The following is a 26,693-nucleotide window of genomic DNA, read 5'->3' on the forward strand; positions in this document are numbered from 1 at the left end:
TGTTAAGCTATGAAACATTTATTGCCTCTACATTGGAACAGGGAATTTAGAATCAACCTGTATTCCTAAGCCATGGTCACTCAAAACCGCTCCGGAATAAACTATCTCTTATTTCTTTTAAGATGGAAGCCATTTTTTTTTTAATATTGAGAAAAGAACCCCTCCCCCTTTTTAAACTAAACTGCCTACTTGTAGTTTGTACTACTGCCTGTGTTGTATTTTTGGCTCACTGCCTTGTTTGAGAACAGAACTTGGAAATCCCACTCTAGTGCATGCCTGTGTAATGTGAGCAGTGGGGGGTAGAAGCATAGGGCTTTGTTCACTAGTGTGAACAAAGGGAAGGGTATAACAATGGACTTTCTACGCCTACCCCAGCTCTGAATGAAGACACAGAGACATATTAGTGCATGTCTAGGGTTTTTGCTTGGATTGTTTCCAACTAGCTAGTAACTCAATTATCTTGTTTATATTAATCTAAGTTCTGCCACTGGAGGCTCATACCTCCTCAGTTTCATAAGTTCTGCTTCTTCTGCAGGTTGGTAGCAAATTTCTTTTGCCATTTTCTTTCCCCTGAAGGTATCCGAAAGTCGCACTTTACTATTCTGCCTCTTGCTATATTCCATAGGTGTTTCACTTCAACCAATCAGAAGGTATCTTAGGCAAGCAAGGAAGGGCAAAGACACATCTTCACACAGTATACAAAAACATTATCCCTATAGATAGGTTTCGTACCTATTAATGTTTGGACATTGTGTATATTGATATTACTTTAATTCTTTTTAATCTACTATATTAGATACTTTTTGCTTAGATAAAATTAGTGGGGTCTAGATTGTATCTATGGCTCTCTATGGAGACATGATTTTATGAATTTCCAAGAAGATTTTAGATTTCCTTTTTAGCAGGAGGGTTTCAGGCAAGGAACAAAGATACAATTGTCCCTCAGTCTAAGTCAACCTGTCAATCACCTACAGAAGAAAACATCCCCAGGAAGCTATTTAGGAGATCTTATAAATATTATCTGGTCTATCTAAACATGTAGGTATTCTCTGCAAGAAAAATAAAATATATGAGCAGAGAAAATAAAAAATTAAATACTCAGTTTGACCTTGACCAAAGTAGGTTTTCCTTAATCTAAGAGCTGGTGCTCTGACACCATGGGAGAGGATATAGAAGAGTATAAGGAGCAGAGACTGAGAGCCATTTTTATAGTTGAACGTAGGAGGGTAGAGGCATGGTTTCTCACTCTCAGACGCCTTTGCAGGATAAACTACTTCTTAAAACTACCAGGTATAAAATAAATCAAATTGTCGGATTTTGCAAGCACTGGACTCCTGGGCATGTGGTGGGTGTTAGCTGTTTCCTGGGAATTCCATTCACAGCAGATTTCCTGCAACCTTGGTCCTTTTTAGGTTTCCAACTTTGAGGACAGTTTTCTGTATGTGCTGATGCCTCTCTGGCCTCTCAATGCTCTTCACTCATAAGTGTGTAATACTCTGTAACAATTCGTATGTATCAATTGTGCTACTTTTGTTAGTTTTGTTTGAATGCATTCAGTGGATGGAGGATCTCAGGCAAGTCACAGCAAGATCCAAGTAAAAGTGAGATACCTAAGTTAAGGACTCTGTGAATGAGGAAAATCAAAGTTGGTTTGTGTCAAGAGTCCACCCCGAATTTTTTTTAAGCTGGTGCTCAGGTTTTAGGACTCTGTAGGACTTGTTGGGTATTTTCTAAAGTTTTCTTTCCAAATGAAATTGAGTTTCATTTGGAAAATTGCTAGTATGCTTAAATTCAGCCAGAACAGCCAGAATTCGTTCTGGTCAACCTGGTTTGGTAGCTCTAGATCTAGATAAGGTTAAACTCATCTCATCTTTGGGGGTCAAAGGGGATAGAAAGTTTGAGATAGTTCAAAACTTACTAGAGAGACTGTCTGTCTCCCATAGCCCTGTTGTATAACTGTCCTAAGTGAAGGTAAGATATCCCCAGGGGTGCACTGGCTGAGTGATGAAGGAAGTACCCAGTGGACGAGGAAATGTTTCCAATGGTAAAGGAAGTGCTTCCACTGATGGACACTGACCTAACTGATGATATCCATATTTCTTAGAAAGAAGGGTACAGCTCAGCCTGGGGATTTGTGGCCATAGGCCAACTTGAGGCAGCTGTTATTGAAGATAAAGGAGGTTGCTGAGGCAAGGCAAAGCCTGAAACAGCTGTAGCCAACATCTCATCCTTTCCATGTATAGCCCATAACCAAGCTCAGCTTGAATGGTTTCCCTAAGAAACATAAAAGTTACCACATGTACTTATAAAGACTACAAAATTGCTAAGATGACCAGCTAGACACTTAATAGACTTGGAATAAAGCAAGCATATGCCTTGTATCTCTAGATTCACAAACTAGCCAGATTTATCCAGAATTAGTGCTTTCTCTAGATGTTATGCTCTCAGTGCTAAAATCAAGACTGTCTTGGAAAAAAATAGGACCAATCAACAGATGTCCTGGAACCTAAACAGATAAGTAGCCATGTCACAATCTCAAAACCTGAAGAATCATTTGGCACAGCCATAGGCATCAAGAACAGACTAGATTAGGTAGGTAGGTTACAGAACCTTGGGGTTCTGAAAAAAAATAGCTATTTAGAATTACACAAGAGATGATACTGATTTTGGATAGAAAATAGGAAAAATATTTGGTACTGAGAAAAAAGAAGTCCATTTCTGGAATCTGGTTGAAGCTTCTTACAGACAGAGGGGCAGTAATTCAAGCACAATTAATAACTTTTCAGGGCTTTCTCCATCCCCACCAGTTTTCTAGGAACCTTACCAGAAGCCTCATGTACAAGAAAAAGACATATTCTAAACCTCCATTAAAGCTGGAGTTGCCTCTTCATATTATAATGCCACCCAAGGCATATTCACCTTACTTATCTCCCTTTTAAAAATAAAGAAATTGAAATATTTCTTGGCAATACTTTAAACTGTAACTTGGCCGTCACCAGAGCAGTGGATGCTTAGAAAACTGAGTTTTCTTTAAGGAACCAATGCCTATACTGTGTATGGGGTGGGAGAGGGCATCTTGCTATTTTAAGGAACACCTCTCTGTTTCTCAAGCCTGTGCATTGACCTATATTAAAGTATCATATATGTATATATATATATATATATATATATATATATATATATATATATATATATATATATACACATTATATGTGTATATGTTAATGTGAGTGTGTTTGTGCATGTGTCATCATAAAATGCCTATCCCTGGAGTCCTTTTCTGTATCAAGGCATAAATTAAATCTGAAATGAGTTGAAGTTCATAAATGTCTAAGGCAAGTCTGTAGGCTGCCAAGAGTAACACTGTGGGAGGCAATGTCTCAGCCCCATCTCTAATGACATTATTATTCCTAGGAAGAAGCTCTCCCCAAGCTAGTCTTGTCCCAGGAGCCATGTTGGGGGGTCTGGGAGGACTAAAATGGGGCAGTGGCCTGAAAGGAAAGTTTCATTTGACCTAGCTTGAATTCCACATTGACTGAATATAGAGTTGGCAACGAAAGTAATTATGGACGGCGTCTGTTCAAGGGTTAATCTGCTGGAAATTAGATTAATTTACTTCTGATACAAATAGTGCATTAAAAATTATTATGTTGCTATGTGAGGAACCAAAGCCCAGGCTTCAGGGAGCATTCTACCACTGAGCCATTCCAATAGTCAGTTCTGGACATGGCACGTATGCTTCTGAAGAAGCACATCATCTCTTTCTAGTCTGAGATTTCAGGTTCTATATACTGAAACCTTATCTAAATTCTCATATAGAATTTTATAGTTTATGGTTCCTGCTGTATAATCATGAAGATCAGAGTGTAAATTCCAGCACCCATTCATTAAGCCTGTCACTGTGCACAACTTGAGAGGGGCAGAAACAGGAGGGTTGTTGAGCTGGCTTCCAGTCAAGAAACTCCAAGCCCCAGGTTCAAAGGAAGATTCTGTTCCAAAGGAATAGATGGAGTTAGAGGAAAATGCCTGAAACCTTCTGGATTTTGCATATGTAATTTGGTTCATATGTTTGCATATGCTTACACAGACATAAATAATTTTTAAGCTCAAATGCTTATTCTTATATTTCAAGGAAAAAATCTAATTGGGGAGATGTTCTTGGAATGAAAGCACCAATCCAAAAAAAAAAAAAAAGGAAATAAATATGCTGGATATATGATTATATACTTCTATCCAAAAATATCTAGGAATAGGATCCAGTTTATTTTGCAATTTCTCAGGAGGCTAATTTTGAAGGCTTGGGTTAAATTGGGGCATTCATTTCTCTCCTTCTACTCTCTGTTTGATCCAGAATATTTACTGGCTTTGTTTTCTTGATTATAGGAAGGAAGTGGACTGAAAAGAACAAATATCATTCTACTGCTGTATTACTTTTAGTACTTTATATAGTTCGGTTAAAAAACAGCTATTGGTTGAAATAAGTTTGCTTTGGCCTGTAAATGGCTTTTTAGTCCCCAGGTTCCAGCCTCTGGGAGACATCAATGGGAAGCCACTTAGCAGAACCTCAAATGAAAATGGTCCTGTTTCCTTTTGCCATTTCCAAACTTGGGAATTTGTTTCCCCATACTCTCAGAAAAGAATGATTCATGGCTGATTTTATAAGCACAGAATGGAAAAAACACAGATACTGTTGTGCTTTGATGAGAAATGTTCTCCTTATAGTCTCATACATTTGAATACTTGGTCCCCAGCTGCGGCATTGTTTGTAAGAGCTATAGAACCTTTAGTAAAGTTATGGGGCTTTGTTGAAGGAAGTTTGTCACTGGGGTGACATTTGGGACTCTATAGAGAGGACCTAGTTCCTGCTCTCCGTCTCCACTTTCGATGTGCAGGTGAAACGCAATCAGTTGGCCTCTGTGCTCTTGTTGTCATGTCTGCTCCTGGCATGACAAACTGACTCCCCTGGCCAGAGCAAAAGCAAGAGCAAGAGCAACATTTCTCTTCAAAGATGTTTTATTTGTTTGTCTGTTGTCTTGGTTTTCTTGTTTTTGTTTATAAATCAGGGTATTCTATCATAGCAATAGAAAAGCAATGAGCACAGAATTTTCCAGCACCTAGAAAAATAAAACTTAATTCATACTACTATAAGTAAACATATACTGAGGTACTTCCAATCAACTATTTTAACATTAGTGTCTTCCTATCACTGTGTCCACAGAAATCACTAACTCCACAGGGATTCACAAGTCTGAAGAGAACTGTATACTGTAACAGCAACTTTCCTAGTTGCCAGTGCTGGCCTGTATCACTCCAGACATTTTTAGACTTACTCTAGTTCCTACCTATGCTTGGACAGTTCTCTAATGCTTACCTCTCTGCTTTCTCAGTTTGGGATGTTCCATGATGCTTCTCTCTAGACAAACGGAATGAATGAACTGGCATTGTCTATTTCTGGATGTGCTTGCTTTTAGGTTACTATAAGGTTTTGGAAAGAAAATGGTTGCAAATCAGAGCTAGTCAGTCAGCTAATGAAGTTTACTACCAGAAGCCACCAGTACCAAAGCACTAGGATGTTAATGATGAAACAAGGAAAAATGGCTATCTGTTGTACAGTTTACATCATCAGAGATAACTTTAGTAACCAAAAGTGTAAGCAAACTCTTGCTCCTTGTGAGAGGGCTAGGCTGATTCCATGACAGCCTTCAAATTGACAAGTTAAGGAGACTTTGCCTATGAACTAGGCAAGTTTAGGCAAGCCCAGGCAAATCAATAACTAATATAAAGAACCCCAGGCTCCAGCCTTTATGCCCCAATAATGGTTCTGGAATGCCTAGAAATAGAATCCACTTGATTGTCTCTCTATTCTGGTGATGGGAGACCCCAGCATGCTGGTCTTCTGCAGAATAAAATACTTTACATTTGTATACTATCTGAGTTCACGGATCATGGTATCATTCTTTGGTGAATTATGGACTGTTACACCTGGAAGCAGAATATCATAGAAAGGCAGATGTCCAAAGAGAAATGCTTGCTTCTTTCATGTGCTGGTTGCCTATGATGCCCTCTGAAGTTTTAGGGACAGAGCTTGGGCCAGGCTAGCTCTCCTAAGCCAAGCTGGGGCACACTGCCTTAAATAGTCTAATTACAGAACCATAGTAACTAAAGAGCCAGGGGGAAAATAATTTGTTCAATATGGACACACGGTAAAGAGGAGAAAGCCATGGACTGCCTCTTTCATACCATATTTGGGGATCTAGCATGAGAGTTGGGTTTAAATAAAAGAGAAGAGGTATTTATAAGTAAGCAGTCTTAACCAAGGAGTAGTCTTGCAAATCTCTGACTCCCTACTGTCATGGGTACAGCCTCTGCAGCTAAGAACTCTGACAAGATGTCTGAACTGTGTAGAATCTTGTCCCAGGGCACAGAGCTCCCTGTTGGGCTGTCATATCGAACCTAGCCTTGTTGCTTGCCCAGCATGATATTCCTAAGGAAACTTCAACTTCATTATAATCTGAGAGCCAAAAGGAGGTGCAACAGTGTCTCTTAAGAAAACCTCCACTGCTGGAATGAGGATTACAATGAAAAGTAAAGACATCAGAGACCTGCTGCAGTTTATAAGGTACTTTCGGGCACCACGATTTCCTATGTAATATGAAGATACATATCTGTTACATACATATACACAACTGTATTTTTTTACATTTCTACCTAGACATCTAGAGGATGTGTCCTCTACTGTTGGAAAGGGAAATTCTTTTGCTTACAAAGGACTTAGGTGTGTTCTTTTTTCTCTCATTTTCTTCAGATACTCTTTCACAAACCCTTCTGACTCTACATGCTAAAATATTCAGATATGAGAGTCTTCTAACTTATGGTACTATTTACTTTTAACCTGTAGCTTACTGTCTACCCTTGTTCTCTTCCATTTGACTGTGAGTTTTATATATGTATGGACTTTCATTTTGTCCACTGATTTATTTTAGTGTAGAGAATGGGACTGGACATTACATATGATCTGAAAGAATATATAAAGTGTACAGGCCTATAGTCTGGCCAAATGAATATTCCATGATTCAATGTCCTGTTCAGAAAACATAGGCCAAACCACATGCAAATATACAAACCAAGAAAGAAAATTCAGTAGGCATTTCTGGAACACTTAATTATCCTCCACATCTACTTCCTTGGCTTCTCCTCACATCACTGCAACAGCTGCTGACATACTCAAGTTTATAAATCCAGCAGGACTACTATGGCAGCTATTCTATTTTCTTGCGCTATGCTCTCATTTTTACCCCCATCCCCTTTAAAAATAACTCTAATAAGTCTGGTTGAAATTTGAAAGGAAAGGCATGAGTCAGGATTTACTTCCTTAGGGAAAATTTGGGCAAATGGAAGATAAATTGGTGTATAAGGGGAGGCTGAAGAGCTTCCGCTAGCAGGAAGATGTTACAGAGATGCATTTTCACATTGCAGCTGCAGGAGTGGAGGCTAAGACTCCCCATTCTCTCATCTGGAGAGGCACAGCTCTAGGTTTATGTTGTCAGCAGCTCTTCAGTGAATTTGAATGAAATGAACATGACCAATATCACACATAAGATATATATATGGGACACTATAGTTTAGCATTTTTCATCAATAAAGGAGTTGATTGAACCACTTGACATTTTATGTGCAGACTTTTTTGCCCTTAAAAATGATAGAGGACAGAAAATGATTTTCATGACATAAAGTGGATTAGGTTAACTGAGCTGGAAGACCCACATGTGGGCAGTGCCATTCCATAACCTAGTCTCTAAGACTAAATTCAGCAGAGAAAGAACATTGGGTACCAGTGTTCTTCTCTATGTTTCTTGACACATGACCAGCACCTCCTGCTGCCAGACCTCACCTTCTCAGTGGGCTATATCTTGTGAATTATTTTCAGAAGAAACAAAATACTGAGGCTGAACAAAGTAGTATGGGAGAAAGATAACCCTGACAGCTGAGGGTTCCTACAATTGTCAAGTTGCTGCCTGCAGTGCAGTACTGTATGCACAATATAGACATAATGTGTCTCTATAACACATACACACACACACACACACACACACACACACACACACACATATGCCATGCTATATAACACATATATTCTGTATAATACACATACACACAGAAGCATGCATGCACACACACACACACACACACACACACACATATATGTATACATATATGTGCACATACACACAGACATATGTACCATGCATACTATATATACCCACAAATATACTACACACACATATATACATATGTAAAGGTTGTCTTTGCTGATATCACAAATACACTAGATAATGTAGCATCCCAAAACAGCAACCATTCATAACCCAATTTTTTGCATTTGAATTTATCTTTTGCTTTTATGTCTTTCCTTATCAAGTATCTTAGTCAGGGTTTCTATTCCTGCACAAAATATCATGACCAAGAAGCAAGTTGGGGAGGAAAGGGTTTATTCAGCTTACACTTCCATATCACTGTTCATCACCAGAGGAAGTCAGGACTGAAACTCAAGCAGGTCAGGAAGCAGGAGCTGATACAGAGGCCATGGAGGAATGTCAGTTACTGGATTGCCTCCCATGGCTTGCTCAACTTGCTTTCTTATAGAACCCTGGTCTTCCAGCCCAGGAATGGCACCACCCAAAATGGGCTGGGCCCTTCCCCCTTGATCACTAGTTGAGAAAATGCCTTACAGCTGGATCTCATGGAGGCATTTTCTCAACTGAGGCTCCTTTCTCTGTGATAACTCCAGTTTGTGTCAAGTTGACACAAAACCAGCCGGGACAATTGACCCCTTGTCAACTTGACATGCAAAAAAATCAATATTAAGCTTCAACCCTTAATTTCTTGTTCATCCTCAAGATCTAGATAACCTAGATAACCACCTTCACCAATTCTTACATTTTAAAATTGAAAAACATTTAAAATAATCAGTCTCTTTTAAAAATAAAGGTCTTTTTACAATTCAAAATCTCTAAACTGTAGGCTCCTCTTCTTTCTTCAAGAGGGAAAGATATCAGGGCACAGTCACAGTCAAAGCAAAATAAATCTCTAACCATCTAGTATCTGGGAATCCACTTAGTAACTTCTGGGCTCCTCCAAGGGCTTGAGTCACTTCTCCAGCTCTGCCCTTTGTAGCACACACTTTGTCTTCTAGGCTCCAGCTGCCTGTTCTCTACTGCCGCTGCTGTTCTTGGTGGTCATCTCATGGTACTGGCATCTCCAAAACACTACTGTCAGTCCTGGGGATTAACACTGAGGCTGCACCTTCACCAGTGGCCTTCCATGACCTCTCACACTGCAGAGCCGCAGCTACTCTCCATAACCCCGTAATTTCTTCAAAACCAGTACCACCTGGGTGACTCTTACACATTACCAAGTCCAGTCACAGCAGGAGGTACAAGTTTGGCTATCTCTGGAACATAGCCTGCACAAAATATCATGACCAAGAAGCAAGTTGGGGAGGAAAGGGTTTATTCAGCTTACACTTCCATATTGCTGTTCATCACCAGAGGAAATTAGGACTGAAACTCAAGCAGGTCAGGAAGCAGGAGCTGATACAGAGACCATGGAGGGATGTCACTTACTGGCTTGCCTCCCATGGCTTGCTCAGCTTGCTTTCTTATAGAACCCTGGTCTACCAACTCAGGGATGGTACCACCCAAAATGCGCTGGGCCCTCCCCCCTTGATTACTAGTTGAGAAAATGCCTTACAACTGGATCTCATGGAGGCATTTTCTCAACTGAGACTCCTTTCTCTGTGATAACTTCAGCTTGTATCAAGTTGACACAAAACCATCAATCAATAAGAGCATTAACATGTGAAGTCTACAAGCACTTAAAGTAGGATGAACAGATATCTTACCTGTCTATGATGGCACACATGTCAATGGTGACATTTGCAAAGCTTCCTGGCTTCCTCTGTGCCACTTCATATAAATTTACAAGCTGGTCATCTACCTGAATGAGCTGCATACATCCTTGGAATGATGGCTGAAGGGCAGAGTTACTGGCATTGTTCATGTGGTTCAAAAATCCTAAAAACGGAAGGAACAAGAAGGTCACAATGGGCATCCAACATGCTTTTTTGAAGATTTCCCAGACATTTGACTAGACATAGCTATCTGACTGATAATGGCATTTCTTTGACTTTTGCTGATGTAGTAGAGGAGTGCTTGAAAATGTGAGATTATTTTAGGCAACAGTTAGGTTTGGGAGAAGGAGTTAAATAAGAATGGTCCCATAGGTTCATGTATTTGAATGTTTATTTCCGTAGTTGGAACCATTTGCAAAGGATTAGGAACTGTGGTCTTTTTGGAGTTGGTGGGTGTTCCTCAATCCAAATTTGCCTATTGGCAAATTTAAACTGTACTCATTAATCTTAAATTATCTACTAATTTATAATTTCTAATACTACATGATTGGCAAAGACAATACATTAAAATGCCATTAAATTAATAAAAGTGAATAATGAAAAAAACAGAAGTTGGTTATTAAGTAATTCTTTAAAATGTCCTACTTTGATTGATTATCATAATAGTTCACTACAATAAAACACCCTTTTCTCATTTCCTTAACAAGCATCAATATATAAATTCTAAAAACCATCATTTAAACTTTTTTTTATATTTAACCTCAGATGTACACATTAATTTTCACCAGTACAGTGCATGCACGCACATACACACACACACACACACACACACAAACACACACACAGGATTATATTTAATTCTTGGCTTAAAGTTGAAATGTTCTGTTTAAATATTTTTATATGGTGTGTGTGTGTGTGTGTGTGTGTGTGTATCTGTGCCTGCATTGTGTGTGAGTACAGGGGGTATGCCTTTGTATATATGTTTGCATATGTTTCTAAGCTATGTATTTTCCTTGTCATTGACTTAGTCGTTTTACAAAAATGCTGACTTCTCAATAAGTTGTCTACTAAGAATAGTTGTATACATACAATGTGATTTCCATTTGTTTAATCATGATAAAATTTAGTGGATTTTAATGGCTAAACTCAGGAGGCAGATAACACCCAGCTGTAACTTTTTTGAGTGTCCTTAGCAAGGCTATCATTAGGTTCAGCTTTTATGACTACTTAGGAGTCTAAACATTCACATTAAATGGGATGGATTTTGAAATGAGTAGCTGTCTTTATGAAAGTGAGAACTCTTGTGAGGCAGAACAGCTGCATAAATGCTCATCACTTCCAACTGGGTGTGATTAAGTTCCCCAAACAAGACTTCAGCATCCACTCACAACATTGTTCTGTTTGGTCTTGAAACATTTGGAATCTGAAATTCTCAATTCTTTTCTTGCTCCTACATGAGATATTTTCTAGGGGAAGATAATAATAGGAATAGTCACTACATAATCATTGAAACATAGTCCTTCTTCTAGCATTGTCCTCAACACTTTTAAGAAAAATCCTATTGGCTCTCCTATAAAAGGATTCACAAGCTTCTATAGCATCTTTGGACTTAGTTTGGATGATAGTTTCTGTAGACAACAAAACTCAAGTTTGTTATACCATTTCTCATCTGATATGCAAAATTGCTTAGTTTGGCCATGAGGCAGTGTTGTAAAGAGGCAGATGAGAGTGAGTTTTCCATGACTGAAAATACGTTGTGTAGCATGAATGGGGGTGGCATGAAGACGGTTATTGACACCTAACTATAGGATGAATAACTAATCTTTTGCTGGAAAGAAATTACAATAAAACCTCCAAAGGGAAGTGTAAATTAGCATAAAAGGCATTGAAAGAATTGCTGGTCAGAAGCCTGGTGTGTCTTGGAGAGGCATTTGGCAACAACATAAAGAAAAGAAATAAAAATGGCCCTAGAAATGAAAGTACATGGGATCCTTATTAGGCTGTAGGTCAAAGTTTATCAGCATTGCTATCTGTCATAGTTAGGCCTACCAGATGAAACTTGGTGATCAAAGTGACTTGGAGAGGAAAGAGCTTAATTGCCTTACACTACCAAATGATTGTCCCAAGGAATTAAGGACAATTCTAAGAAAAAAAAAATGCCAGGAACTCACACAGGGCAGGAATTAAAAACAAGGCAGGAACTCAAACAAGACAGGAAGCTGGAAGCAGGAGCCAATGCAAAGGCAATGGAGGAGTGCTGATTAATGGCTTGCTCCACATAGCTTGCTCAGTTTGCTTTCTCATACAATGTAACACCGAAAAGTCAGAAATGGTACCATAGACTTGGCCCTCCTTCATCCATCACTGATTAAGAAAATGCTCTATCGGCTTACCTACAAGCCCTTTCTAATGGAAGCATGTTCTTAATTGAGTTTCCTTTCTTTCAGAGTTTAGTGTATTTCCGTGTCTATGATAACACAAAAATGAAAAGATATATTTAATAATCTAGTTAAGGGTCTCCCACCATAGTACCAAAAGTGTTATCTGCTAACACAATTCAATCTGCCTGTCAAATATATTAGTGTGAGCAGCACATTGCTGTGTTTGGAAGGACTATTCCAGAGAGAGGAAGACCCAACCTGAGTGTGAATAGTACCCTTCACAGACTGAGAAGGGAACCGGAAAATCAAGGAAGACAGGTTGGCCTTAGCAGAATTTTAAGTGAGCTGCCAGGCCACTATAGACAGAATCCTGTGAAGCAATGGATGAAATATACGTTTTTTTCCAAGTTTTTCAGTTTAGGCACCTTATCCTAGTGGTGAAAGCTGACTAACACAAGCTAAAGCCAACTCTTGGCTGTAAAGAAGCCAGGGCTTGATGCATCTCACAACAAAATTTGTCTTAATTCTACATTACACAGACAATGAGCAATGCAAGAATGGAAAAATGCTTCCAAAACAATGATCACATACCAGGAAATGTCCTGCAGTAAAGGCAAGAAAATATGATGGTGAAATCTTTGCCAAGGCCTCAGACAAATGTGAGGTAATGTGATAGGAAACAAGTCATGAGAGAAAAGTCCCACTCAGAAGCTACAGCTTGCACTTCCAGATCCTAAACAGGAGCATTTCTAATGCTCTTAGAGGTACTTTGCTCAGTAGCTTAGGAGCTCAGGACTGATTATCTCTGTGAGGCTATAGATTGGCTTTCTAGTAAATGACCATTTTGAAGAATTTATTATTTCTGTTATGTCATTGATTTTTAAAATTCCATTTTTTTCAGTGTGTGTGTGTATAACCACATCATGTTGTGTAGATTGAGGGTCAAGGATTATTTGTGAAGTTGTAAAGTCAGTTCTTTACTTCTACTATATGGGTCATGGAGACCTAGCTCAGATTGTCAAGCTTAGCAGGAGACTCATTTATCCACTAAGGTGTATTGCTGGAAATATTTGTATTTTAGAAACATAGTCTTGATCTTTCTACCTCCTATATGTGGTGATATGGTATTTTTCATTAGACAAAGAAGAAAAACATTATCAGGGATCCAACTGATTTTTTTAAGGACATTGGCATTAGCAGTAATGCCATTAACTTTAACCAGTATGTACATAAAATACTTAAAGAACATAAATGCAAAAATTCTTTCAGACTGTACTCTATGGGGGTGGGGAGAAGAAACTGAAAACATGGACTACCTGTTAAGAAGAGAAAAGGGAAAAGGAGGAAGTAACTCGGGGTGGCAGAACAAACCAATGATTATCAACAAATTGTGGAAAATCAGTAGGTCTTGGAATTATCAACAAGTGCCCAACCTGATTTCTAAGACACTACTGACCAGTAATGTACTGGTCTGGCTTGACTTAAGCAAGGCTCAGAAGCTTACACACAGATAATCTAATGAAACACAAATTTGGGGTGGTTTTCAGAAGACAGGTAGACTTTATGCATGTAAGAAAATGAATAATCATGAAAGGAAGAATAAAATCTTAACCCCATCCTCAATATGGCTATCAATTATCAACTTATAGTTGTATTATTGTGATTGCCTCTAAGATAATCTCCTCTCACACTAAACAAGCTCCAACCTGAGTGGGAACAATAAAACACTGAAGATTATTTACATATGGTTTGGATTACCAAACTGGATGAAAGCATTCTTGAGTTCTACAAGGTAACAATATGTTACAATGACCAGATGGATCTGGAATATTGTCAGACTTGAACTCACCAGGGAAAGTGGCCCCCACCCCCCACTGGATCCCCATGCCCATACTATAACTGGTTGGTACTTTACTCTTAGGTTCAGACTTTCTGCTTTGTGTTTAGGAGATAACAACCATTTATCTGACTTGAAGTCCTTTCAGTTTATTTTTCACACTGACAAAGTCATTCGGTTTATATTTAAGGCTTTGAAAATTTAATTCAGAAATACATCAGCCAAAAACATGCCGACATTTGTTCTGACATTAGAATAGCAATCTAAACAGTTGCAAGTTATATTGTTAATCTGATTCAACAGAATAAGGGGGGAAAAGACAGTAGGCACTAGGGCTTGGAATTTAAATGGCTAAAGAGCACTGCTTTTCTAGTATATGTTTTAAAGTTAAAGGATGTTAGGGATCTTAGGGAAAGGCTGAGAGAGCACTACAAAGGAGCATTTACTGTCCTGTGAAAGCCTGAAAGAAACAAGTGTTTACCAATCATTGCCTATTCAAGCCTGTGGAATAAAACAGTCAAAATGTATTCAACATCAGCAGACTAAGAGCCAGGGGATGAAAGTGAAGACTTGTTTACAAGTAACATAGAGTTAAAAGGAGCAAGGAAGACACTACTTGGAATAGTTGGGAGAATAAGTATATATAGGTTAATTGTGACAGTACATTAGTATATGGAGGATAGGATGAGCCAGTTCTCAATAGTACAGAGATATAAATCCAGAATGTGAGAAACACTGAATGAACTCTGTGGGCTTTGGGAAGAATTTAATCCATGAGTGTGAATGTGTGGTTTCCTATATACATAGCTAGATATACAAGTCAATTTAGATAGAAATGGGTCTGCCCAAAACATAGTTGCTTCTGATTATCCAGAGGGGAACAATCTGAGAAGAAATGCATACTCCTGTATAACAGATATGGTGCATCCCATAGACATAGAGAAATGACAGCTGATGAGGCTTGGACAGGCCAAACATATAATGAGTCTAGGATATTGTATGTTGTATTAAAACCTAGTGACAAGGTAGGAATCAAAGAAAGACTGGCAGACCTGTTGCAGAATGACATGAAGCACTTATTGCTGCCCAAGTTCCTGGTGGCTGAAGTACAAATTTCACAATTTGAGAATAAAGATTTATATTTTATTAATCAATAAAAATGATGGGAAACATTAAGTAAAATCCAAATCTGTGCATAAACGGCCATATAAAAGGGAATAAATCACTGTGAGAAAGAGCAGAGTGACCTCTCTTTACAGCCTGGTAACTCCCAACGTAAGAGGGATATTGGAGTTTGAAAGTCATTTGTTGACAACCCTCATATTAGTAATGAGTTAGGCAGTAGATATCAGTAGAGGCTGCAATAAAAGCTGGATGGGGCATCATAGACCCCAAAAGCTGAGCATGTTGCCATACAACTTTAATCTCAGTTCCACCACACTGGAAACAGGAACATGTATTTCTTGAGTTCAAGGCCAGCCTGGTCAACTTTGCAAGTACTAAGTCAGCCAGAGCTACTTTGTGAGATGCTGGCTTTTTAAGTGTCATAGAAAAAGCAGGATTCATCGGTTTACAGGTGAGAAGCTTGTAATATTGATTTGCTACCAAACTATCAAAGGCATTATTATACTGCTAGGACTAGTGGACACTGCAGGTCACCTGACAGAATTCAATACAGAAGAATAAACACAGACTTCAGTGTTCTGCAAAAATATATTTGCATTCCTTTGTGATGTTAGAACAAAGGAAACAAGTTCTTCCCACAGAGGATAACTTGAGTTACTCAGGGATGATGAGCTTGGACAAGCAACAGAGGTTCTACTTTTGCTTTGCAGGGACCAGAATAGTAAGAGAGAAGGTAGAAGAAGGTGTTCTTGGCTGGTCATTTGTTATAGAGGAGATTATTAGACAATTGGAGAACCCACATGAGTTGAGCTCTTCCTATTTTATTTTTTATAAATTTCGAGTTATTTTAGAAATAGAACCTAATGCTAAACATTTGTATCATCCAAGAACCTATTTTAGATTAAATTTATTCCACCTTAATCTGTATTCAATTCTCATGGATTTTAAATGTGACTTTTCTTCCTAAAGCTAGTGGTAGATTTTAGCTCCTGGAAATTCAAATCCAGTTCTTCTTATAGAGCTTGACCTGTTATCAGATCGGCAGATGAATATTTTACATACCATGCTTTCTCAACACAGATGATGTCTGTGTTGAGATCAATTATTCCAAAAAATAATTTCCCAATAGCTTTTAGTTAGATTACTGTTATCTCATTTTATAAAATCATGGTGATCTGTCTGACTACATGTGTTCTAATATTTTTAGGTTCTGACATTTATTTGAATTTAAATTTGGCTACAAAGGTTAGGAATTTAAGCTTCAATGGGAATCAGGAGTAAGAAAGTAATTATCTTGAAAGTAAAATTTTATCAGTAAATTTTGATGATGGAAAAGAAAAAGAATCACTTTGTTGTCTTTTCCAGGTTTAGTATAAATCAAAGTGGAAACTTAAGAGTTCTTTGGAAAGTTGGTGAACATGTAAATGAATGTTTAGCTGAAGCAGACACAGGTGGAAGGATATTCTGCTCAAGCAAGCACATGAAAGAAGGTATGATGAAGAATTTTTCGAGGTGCTGCAGTTTCTTGCCACTTCCAAGGACTCAGGCTAATTGGTATAGTGATGTCAGCTGAGACAGATGCATGTGCTGTATCAAGACTCATGCTGAGGCAAGACCTATGGAGGACATGTGATGCTTAGAGCATATAAATAGGACTCAGAAGACAGTGATGGGGCAGGGTGAGCTTGCTTATAGAGATAGCTGTGCAATGCTAGTTGGGTTTTTGTCTTTACTTATCTTTAATTTCCTGAGAGAGGCACAGCCTGAGAACTTCTGGTGTTCCTCCTGGCTCCTCCGGCTGACTCCAGCCAAGGCTCAGGCCTTACAATCTTCGTGCCACTAATACTGATTCATGTTTGCTATCCTGATTCTGCCGAACTGGACTGTTGGTGTCTGTGAAGTGTTTGTGAGGTATGAGTTGCTGCTGCTGACTTGTGAACTGAACTGCCAGTGTGCACACAACACAGATGGGAGTTACTTTAAAGAACCTTCCTAAACAGGTCCACTTCCCCTACCCTCTCATCCTTTTGTCCCAGTACCTCTGGTGGGTGGTGGATACAAGGAGGTTAAAGTGTTTAAAAACCATCATTAAAAATAAAGTTCATAAAAAAGATAAAGTAACAATGAATTACTTATTTTATCATTATATTAATGTTTGCAATTTCTTTATAATGCAAATATGTAAGGTACAAATCCAAGAATTTTGCATCTATCAGGTTTTGGTTCTTTGTAAGTTGATTAAATCCTGTATACTTTTATTATTTTTTAAGTCTGGAAGGCAATGGTTTATAATTGCCACCATCATGAGTTGTGAAAAATAAATATAAATGTATCTATAAAATAAATGTTCAAATTTACAGCAGGCAGCATATATCAAGAGGACCTAGCTACACTTTACTTCATCTTCCTTTCTTCTGTTACAAATGGTTTAGGCAATTTCTATCAATTTAGTACTTATTAAACACCTAATGCTTGAATATTTTTATTCTCAAGAATGTAACAACCAAATTAATGAAAAAAACCTCAGACACAAGAGAACAAATTGGTATGATCTAAAAGCCAAACTGTTTTTGCTGACTGGGTAAATAGTGTGTCAGTGTTAAAGAGCAGGGCTCCTTTCCAGGTAGTTCCCTTTTGCTTTTGCTACAAAGTTTCCCCTCTGCTTTTCTGGTCCTGCCAGTTTCATCTCTCATAATGAGTGAGTGTGTGAGTGTTAGTGTGAATGAGTCTATGAGTGTGAGTGGGCTGGTAAGGTAAACTCCTCACAGCTGGCCTTGGACTACATCTATTTTCCTGGTAGACTCTTTCCTGATCTGTGTCCGGGCAAATGCATGTGTCTCAACTCAAACTAACTGCATCTAAATTTCCCTGACTTCTCATCCCCAGTCATGTTTTGTGTTCAAAATATAACACACTTCTATCTGCCCTTGCTGGAATTCTGCCCTCACCTTAGCAGCAGACTTTCCCAAAAGCCTGGATTTCAGTTTATTCATTATTACATAATGCTTGCCAATCAGCTCAGCTTCCTGCCTCATTTCTTGTTAATGTGCCAGGGACATGTTAGGTACCTTCCATATTTTAAACAGTCCTCCCCTCATCTCTGCGACACCATCCTAGCCCAACCTTCAGCCCATTTCCAGGGTTGGTCCAAGGGGGTTTCTACTAAAATCTGAGCAGGTTTTCTTTCCTCTTTTGGAGAGATTATTCATGTCAGAACACATGTTCACAGCACTCAGGAAAATGGTGATACTTATTGGTGATCTGATATTGTTACAAAAAATAATTTTCTAGAAATTTACAAATTATGAGGCCATGTATTTGAGAAGGAGAATACTTAATATTCCAAATAGCATATGCTAGATTAATTGTTTTAATTAAAATTAATATAAATGGATAACTTAAAATGTCGTATTTTAAACATATACTTCAGCTATAATATCTTTAACTACATTAGCTTTGGTACTTTATTATATTGGATTGTTGTATATATACACTAATGGCTTTTTCTACAAATATATTTAAAGGGCCAATTTCTTAAGTGTATTAATACAAGCCTTTTAATAGAAGGTAATTTATTTGAAAGATATTTAACATACACTGATATTGCCTTTAGGAATAATTGGGAAAGAGACAAACATAACATGAAGCAGTTTATTTTCCACGATAAGGTAATGTGAGAATCTAGAGAAGTTCACAATAGCAAATACCCAGAGATCTAGGTAGAAAGGAGCATGCATCCTTTAAAGTACATATCTGGAGGAGAATAGGAAATCAAGGGTATTAGATGATGCTGAGCCACTAATATTTAGAATAATATCTCCTCATCTTTGTAATAGGGTTTGGATTTTAAAGGTCAAGCAGAATAGAAATCATCATATATGCCTGTGCAAAGATAAGGCACACCCCAATATCAGTATCACATTAAATCCAAAGCTGCTAAAATCTTAGTGAAGTAGATACCAGAGACACTATAACTAGTCAGCAAAGAGAGCTGACAAGAAAATTTGTCTCTCTTTGCCTGGCCTATTGAAAGAAAAAGAAAAGTTACTCTTTAAGAATGCATAAAATATAGAGTTGCTGAACTAAATTATGGCTTTCAAATTTGCACTAACTGTAGGGTGTGGCACTCAAACCAAGAAGTTACTGTAGAAAGCAAGTGGTTTCAGGCTATTACCATGGGAAATGGAGTGTAAATTCTCTTTGGATTAACTCTGGCATTTCAGGATTCTTAGAGAAAAAAAAAACTGAGACATTTATATCAGTAATCTCAATCTAAAAAACACTAGAAAAGGAGTCAGTCTCCTGCTTAATCTGGTTTTATTCAGCATCTTCAACTTCACAGTGGAACAAACATGATAGAGATGAGATGGACCTCAAAGTTTGACTGTTTTCTTTCTTAACTAGCAATAGAAGATGTGATCCTCTGTCCATTCTGGGCACAGGTAAAGAACTCCAGCTCTATCTGCTATGCCATTTCAAATTAGAGAATCCTTCTCCTATTAGCTGTCCAGCTAAGCCAGGAAGACTAGCTTAGAAGAACCAGCTCATGTGCTCCTCAGGTGTAAGCAGAAGGGGATCTATCTCTATGAAGAACAATTGTTGTGAGAAATATTTGGCCCCCAGAAATATTAAACACATTTTAGTGCTGTAAAGTGTTCAGAACGTATTTTAAAAACAACTACAGTAAGACAGAGTCAAGCATAGAAGTATGAGATAATTGTTAAAAAAGAAGTTACTACTTAGTTTTTATCAGCAACCAAATAGATACTGGACAATCGGAAAGCACATTGCTGTAAATAAAAACTCAGGGGTTGTGTTAAACAGATGAGAAATCTTCTGAATCAAACTGGGAATGGACAGACATGATTCTCAAAGGTACTTCAAAAACCAAAGTGATTTAAAACATACATAGAAATCTTATGAATGAAAATCAGAATTAACATACAGATACAGAAGTTGAGAATAGAGGGGAAGAATGAGAAGAAAAATTATTCTCTCTGACTCCAAGACTGTTTAAAACTTGGAGTCAGAGAAAATAATAAATCTTAAACAAAATTTCTTTTAAAATATTTGCAGAAATAATGAGTTGGATAATAGGGATGGGAGAAAAAACTTATTCAAACTTTAACCAGCATGTACTTTATACATGTATAAAATTCTCAATTAAGAAATTCACCAAAAGTAATTTTTAAAAAATGACTATTTGTCATCACTAATACAGCAGATCACCAGGAAACATAGCGGTCACAATATATAAAGATTATCCTAGGAACAAAGGACCAAGTACAAAGTTCTTCCCACCCCCACATTTCAAGCATGTCAACAGAAGTAAAGAAACAACAAAGGAGGTTTTTGCATAAAGTAAGGTGCCTTGACCCACAGACCAATGTACACTCATTGAGTCATGGCATTCTGGTTATAGAACAAAGAGAATTGGAGAAGGAATGTGCAAGCCTGTTCAGGATGCATGGTGGATATCAAAGTGAGTGTTTTCAACATGACTATTTTAAAAAGAATAGAGTGAAGAGTATTTGAGGGCTGGCAGGTAGTAAGTGTCAGTAGTCTAGGCTCCACAGAGTTATCAGGATCTGAAAGCTTTCAGTCTCTCTACAGGAGATGGTAAGTGCCAATATATTGTCAGAAAGCCCTTGAACAAAGAAGGTAAGAAGTAAGGGTACAAAGATGCTAATGCCCAGCATCATGTTGTTCCATGCAAGACAAACACCATGTATTGCTCCAAAGAAACAACACATTAATAAAACTAAGGAAGAAGAATACAGAATGTGCTAAACATTTGACTTAGAAAATGATATTTACGAAAAGAAAGTGTTGTTTGGGTTATAATTCCAAGTTGAAGGAATGGGGGAGGGGTTTCAACTGACACACAGAATGAAGAGCAGAAGAGTGCCTGCTGTGGTGATACCTGCTTGCTGACCTTTGCTTAACCAGCTCTTTTCACTCATATAGTTCAGAGCACTAAACTGGGGAATGGTGCCACCCACAATGGACTATTCTACCTCAATTAGCCATCAGGACAGTTCCACACAGACAAGTCTGATAAGGACAATTATTCACCTGTTTATTGCAAGTGATTTATTTTGAGTTGTGTCAAGTTGACACTTAAAAGTAACCATCGCACCACCCAAGTCTGTAAAATTGTCTCAGATAGCATTGGCTGTCAGCTGGAATCAGAAATAGGTGGAAAAAAATGTTTGAAATTGTGAGAGTAAAAATCGAACAATTTTTAAGGCTACTTCAAATTAAAGAGTGGAATGCCCTGGTCTCTTTCTCTGCAGGCTTTCTGAACCCAGGGACCCAATCAGAAGTGAAGGAACTCAAGGAAAGACATGAATATGTGGAGTCAAGAACATAGTCACAGATCACTGAAGATGTAGTTTTTAGTCAGCACCATGCTTCTCTTAATGACCTTTTCTACATTCTACCTTGGACAACCATTGATGATCCTGTCATGGGGCCACAGTGAAAAGTGGCTCACATGCTTTTGAATTGTTGAAAACCAACACTGGTTTCAAATGACTACAATAGTGAGAATGATTTGAAGCTGTATGCTCAAATTTAGGATAAAGAGAAAAATACACCCCCACAGAGGCTTATAAATGAATCACCTTTTCTTGCAAGAGGAAAAAATCATGTTCAGAATAAAAAAGTAGCCATTTAGCTGAGCTCCTAAAGGGCTAAATTTCATCACAGAAAAGCTATAACATGTGTTCACTTTTACATCTTCTGTCATATCTTTGGAGAAACAATGGTAAAATATACACATGTTGACTAAAGCAAGAAACAACAAAATTTGAATTCAAGTCTGAAAGTTGGTTTACAGCCTCCTAGCTAAATTCAATCCTATTGTAATATTTGAAATTCATCTCCATGAATGGCTTTTATTGTGGGTGTGACTTTCCATTATTTAGACTAAACTTCTGCCACCTGCTAGAGAGACATATAAAGCAAACAGGTTTGCAGGCTGTGTTCCTGTGCATTCTGATGAATGTATCTGTCCCTAGTCTGCAGTTTGGAAGTGTTAGGAAGATGTTTGTAGTTTATATTTAAAAAAATATTTATTCTATCTCTACTGTATATCTTCACTATGTAAAAATGTCCCCCAAAATTTAATACTCTTACCAAGCCCAAAATGTATGAAGATATAAAACAAACAAACAAACAGAACAGGGCTTGGGCATAAAATGCTCCTTATCCTATTTTTCATTTTACACAATTACTACATAATTCCAAGTCTCTGTCTGAGGTATCTTTTGTTTGCTGACTCTGCCTAGAAACCAACCCCCAGAGAATGACTGGAACGTGCAATCAGAAGCCTGTTTTCTAAAGTACCTACAACTAATAGCTCAATGCTTTAATATCTAAACATTAAAATCCTGTGACCTATATTCTTTCAATGAATGTAGTTTGTCAAGTTAATGTGAAAAGCATCATTTCCTTTCATCAGATGGTATGCTAATGAAAAGCTTACTTCAAAATATTTAGAGTTATTGGCTATTTGTGCATTTATCTAAAATTTATGGTAAGGTGGATTTTTAAAAATAATATAAATGGGGCAGAAGAAATGGCTTAGCTTTTACGAGCATTTGTATTTACAGGGTCTAAAGGTTTTGTTCCCAGGACATACATGGTAGCTCACAACCAGCTATTTGTTTTTTCAAGTTCTAAGCAATCTAATAACCCTTTATGGTTTCTGAGTACCCCAGTCATACACATTTAGTAATATATAGAAAAACAACCAATTAAAAAAAGTCTAAAATGATGTTTATTCTTTTTTGATATTGGAGATCAGAGGAATTAGTGTATCATCATCTTTGTTTTTTTATAGTATGTTTATATAACATGTTTTTGTTTGTACTTTAGTTTATATATCCATTGTATGCAGTTGTTTCCAAAAGTCCATACATGATGAACAGTGTTTTAGAAAGAACTCTAAAAAGTTAGGTTCCATTAGTGTGGAGACCTCAGTTGTATGTTGCTTTTCCATGTTAGGCTCCTGTGCTTACAACCTTTCTGAATATATCATATAATTTTAGGTATCTGTACTCTCAATGCTGTTGCAAGTTCTTAAAGAATAGGAACACTTAGATCAATTTGAATTCTGGAATATCTTTAAATGAGCTAACCAATTGAAGGACTCAAGTATCTAATCTTGGTTTTTTTTTTTTTTTTAGTTTTTCTAAAAGACTTTAAAATCTGCAGCACTGTGGAAGATGAAAGTCAATTCTCTGTCTGTCTGTGTTTCTCTCTGTCATTTCCTCCACCCCACCCAAAGTAGAGCACTGTAGGTAGTGTCACCCAGGACAGGTGGTCCTGGGACATATAAGTTAGGTAATTAGAACAAGCCAGTAAGCAGCATTCTTCCATGGTCTCTGCTTCAGTTCCTGCCTCCAGATTCCTGCCTTTAGTTCTCCCCGCCCCCCATTTTATTGGATATTCTCAGTTTTTACATTTCAAATGTTATTCTCTTTCCTCTCCCCTTGTTTCCATGAAGGTACTCCCTATCCCAACTACCCTCTCCCACATCAGCATCTTAGCTTTCCCCTACACTTGGAAAACAAACTTTAACTGGACCAAAGGCCTCTCCTCCCACGGATGCCAGAAAATATTATTCTCTGCTATGTAATCAACTAGAGGCATGGGTCACTCCATGTGTACTCATTGGTTGGTGTTTTAGTCCCTGAGAGCTCTGGAAGGTTTGGTTGGTGGATAATGTTGTTCTTCACAACGGCTTACAAACACTTTTCACTACTTCAGTTCTTTTTCTAGCTCCTTCATTGGGGTTCTCGTGTTCAGTCCAGTGGTTAGCTGCAAGCATCCTGATCTGTATTAGTATGCTTCTTGCAGAGTCTCTGAGGAGGCATCCATAGTAGGGTCCTGCCAATAAGCACATCTTGGCATCAACAATATTCTTGGTTTTGGTGCTGAATATAGGGTGGTATTCCAGGTGAGGCAGTCTCTGGATAATCTTTTCTCCAATTCCAGCTCCTCTGTCACTTTATATCCTTCCCTGAGCATTTGGTTTTACCTTCTAAGAAGAACTGAGGCATCTACATTCTGACCTTCCTTCTTTTAGAGCTTTAAAAAGGTCTGTGAATTGTTTCTTGGGTATTCTGAGATGGTTACTAATGAGTGCATACCATGTGTGTTCTTTTGTGACTGGGTTACCTCACTTAGGATATAGCTTCTAGTTCCTTCCATTCACCTAGGAATTTCATGGAGTCATTGTTTCTAATAGCTGAGTAGTGCTCCATTGTGTAAATGCATCACAATTTCTGTATCCATTCCTATGTTGAAGGACATTTGGGATCTTTTCAGCTTCTGGCTACTATAAGTAAGTCTGCTATGAACATGGTGAAGCAAGTGTCTTTGTTATCTGTTGGAGTATATTATGCGTGTAAGCCCAGGAGTGGTATAGATGAGTTGTCAGTTAGTACTGTGTCTAATATTCTGAGGAACATGTAGACTGATTTCCAGAGTGGTAGTACCTGCTTACATTACCACCAACAATGGAGGGGTATTATTTTTTTCTCCTCATCCTTGCCAGCATCTGCTGTCAGCTGAGTTTTTTATCTTAGCCATTCTAAAATGTGTTAGGTAGAATCTCAGAGTTTTTTGATTTGCATTTCCCTGGTGACTAGGAATGTTGAATTTTTTTTAGGTGCTTCTCAGGCATTTGGTATTCCTCAGTTGAGATTTCTTTGTTTATATACGTCCCCATTTTTAATAGGATTATTTGATTGTCTGGAGTCTAACTTCTTGAGTTCTCTATATATATTGTATATTAGACATCTATCAGATGTAGAATTAATAAAGATCTTATCCCAATGTGTTGGTTGCTTTATTGTCCTGTTGACAGTATCCTTTGACTTACAGAAGCTTTGCAATTGTTGATTCTTGATCTTAGAGCATAAGCCATTGATGTTCTCTTCAGAAGAATTTCATCTGTGCCTATGTGTTCTAAGTTCTTCCCCACTTTCTATTCTATTGGTTTCAGTGTACCTGGTTTTATATAGAGGTCTTTTACCACTTGGACTTTGAGCTCTTGAATCTCCCTACAGTTGATTTATTTTTGAGAATAGTTTCCATTATTCTGTATTTTTTTTTGTTTTTGGTCTTTTTTTTTTTTTGTTATTTCAAATGAATTTGGAACTGTTCTTTCTAACTCTATGAAGAATCGGGTTGGAACTTTGATGGGGATTGCACTGAATCTGTAGATTGGATTTGCAAGATGGCCATTTTTACTATGTTGATCCTTCCAATTCATGAGCATGGAAGATCTTTACATCTTCTGAGATCTTCTTCAATTTCCTTCTTCAGAGACTTGAAGTTCTTGTCCTACAGATATTTCACTTGCTTAGTTGGATATTTACCAAGGCATTTCACATTATTTATGATTATTGTGAAGGGTGTTGATGCTCTAATTTCTTTCTTAGACTGTTTAACCTTTGAGTAGAGAAAGGCTGATGATTTGCTTGAGTTAATTTTATATCCAGCCAAATTGTTTATCAGCTGTATCAGTTATCTAGTGAAATTTTGAGGTCACTTAATATACGAACATATCATTTGCAAATAGTTAATATTTGACTTCTTCCCTTCCAATTTTTATCCCTTTGTCTTCCTTTAGTTGTCTAATTGCTCTGGCTAGGACTTCCAGTACTATAGTGAATAGGTAGGGGTAGAGTGGGCAGCCTTGTCTAATCCCTGATATTAGTGGGATTGCTTTAAGTTTCTCACTATTTAGTCTGATGTTGGCTACTGGTTTGCTGTATATTGCTTGAACTATATTTACGTATGGACCTTAAATTTCTGATCTTTACAAGTTTTTTTTTTTCTTTTTTTTTTTTTCTTTTTTTTTTTTTTTTTTTTTTTTTTTTTTTACATAAAAGGGGTTTTGAATTTTGTCAAATGCTTCCTCAACATCTAATGAGATGATCATGTGGTTCTTTCTTTGAGTTTGTTTATATAGTGGAATATGTTGATGGATTTCTGTATATTGAACCATGCCTGCATCCCTGGGATAATGCTTTTTTGTTTACATGAATGATTGTTTTGATGTGTTCTTAAATTCGGTTTGGTATAATTATTGAGTTTTTTTTATTCCATGTTCTGAAGTTTTCATTTATCTATCTATCTATCTATCTATCTATCTATCTATCTATCTATCTATCTATCATTTATTTCTTGTAGAGTCTTTCTGTGTTTTAGGTATGACCATAATTGTTGCATTGAAGAATGAATTGGGTAGTGTTCCTTTTGCTTCTATTTAGTGGAAAAGTTTTTAAAGTATGGTATTAGGTCTTCTATGAAAGTCTGATAGATTTCTGCATTAAAACCATCTGGTCCTGGCCTTTTTTGGTTGGGAAACTTTTGATGACTGCTTCTATTTCTTTAGGGGTTATGGAAATGTTTAGATATTTTA

General features: G+C 37.5%; 1 protein-coding gene across 1 annotated transcript in view; it reads right to left on the reverse strand.

Annotated features, from left to right (window-relative positions):
* CNTNAP2 (contactin associated protein 2) overlaps positions 1-26,693 on the reverse strand; it is a gene marked incomplete at its 3' end in the record, with an annotated part of 2,047,702 nt that overhangs the window by 929,245 nt on the left and 1,091,764 nt on the right. Inside the window, exon 10 of the mRNA XM_080931878.1 lies at positions 9,902-10,073. Within this exon, the coding sequence (XP_080788004.1) occupies positions 9,902-10,073 (172 nt within the window). The remainder of the gene's footprint in view (positions 1-9,901; positions 10,074-26,693) is intronic.

The sequence above is a fragment of the Micromys minutus genome, assembly GCF_963924665.1.
Source record: "Micromys minutus genome assembly, chromosome: 18".
In the NCBI taxonomy this organism is placed as follows: Eukaryota; Metazoa; Chordata; class Mammalia; order Rodentia; family Muridae; genus Micromys; species Micromys minutus.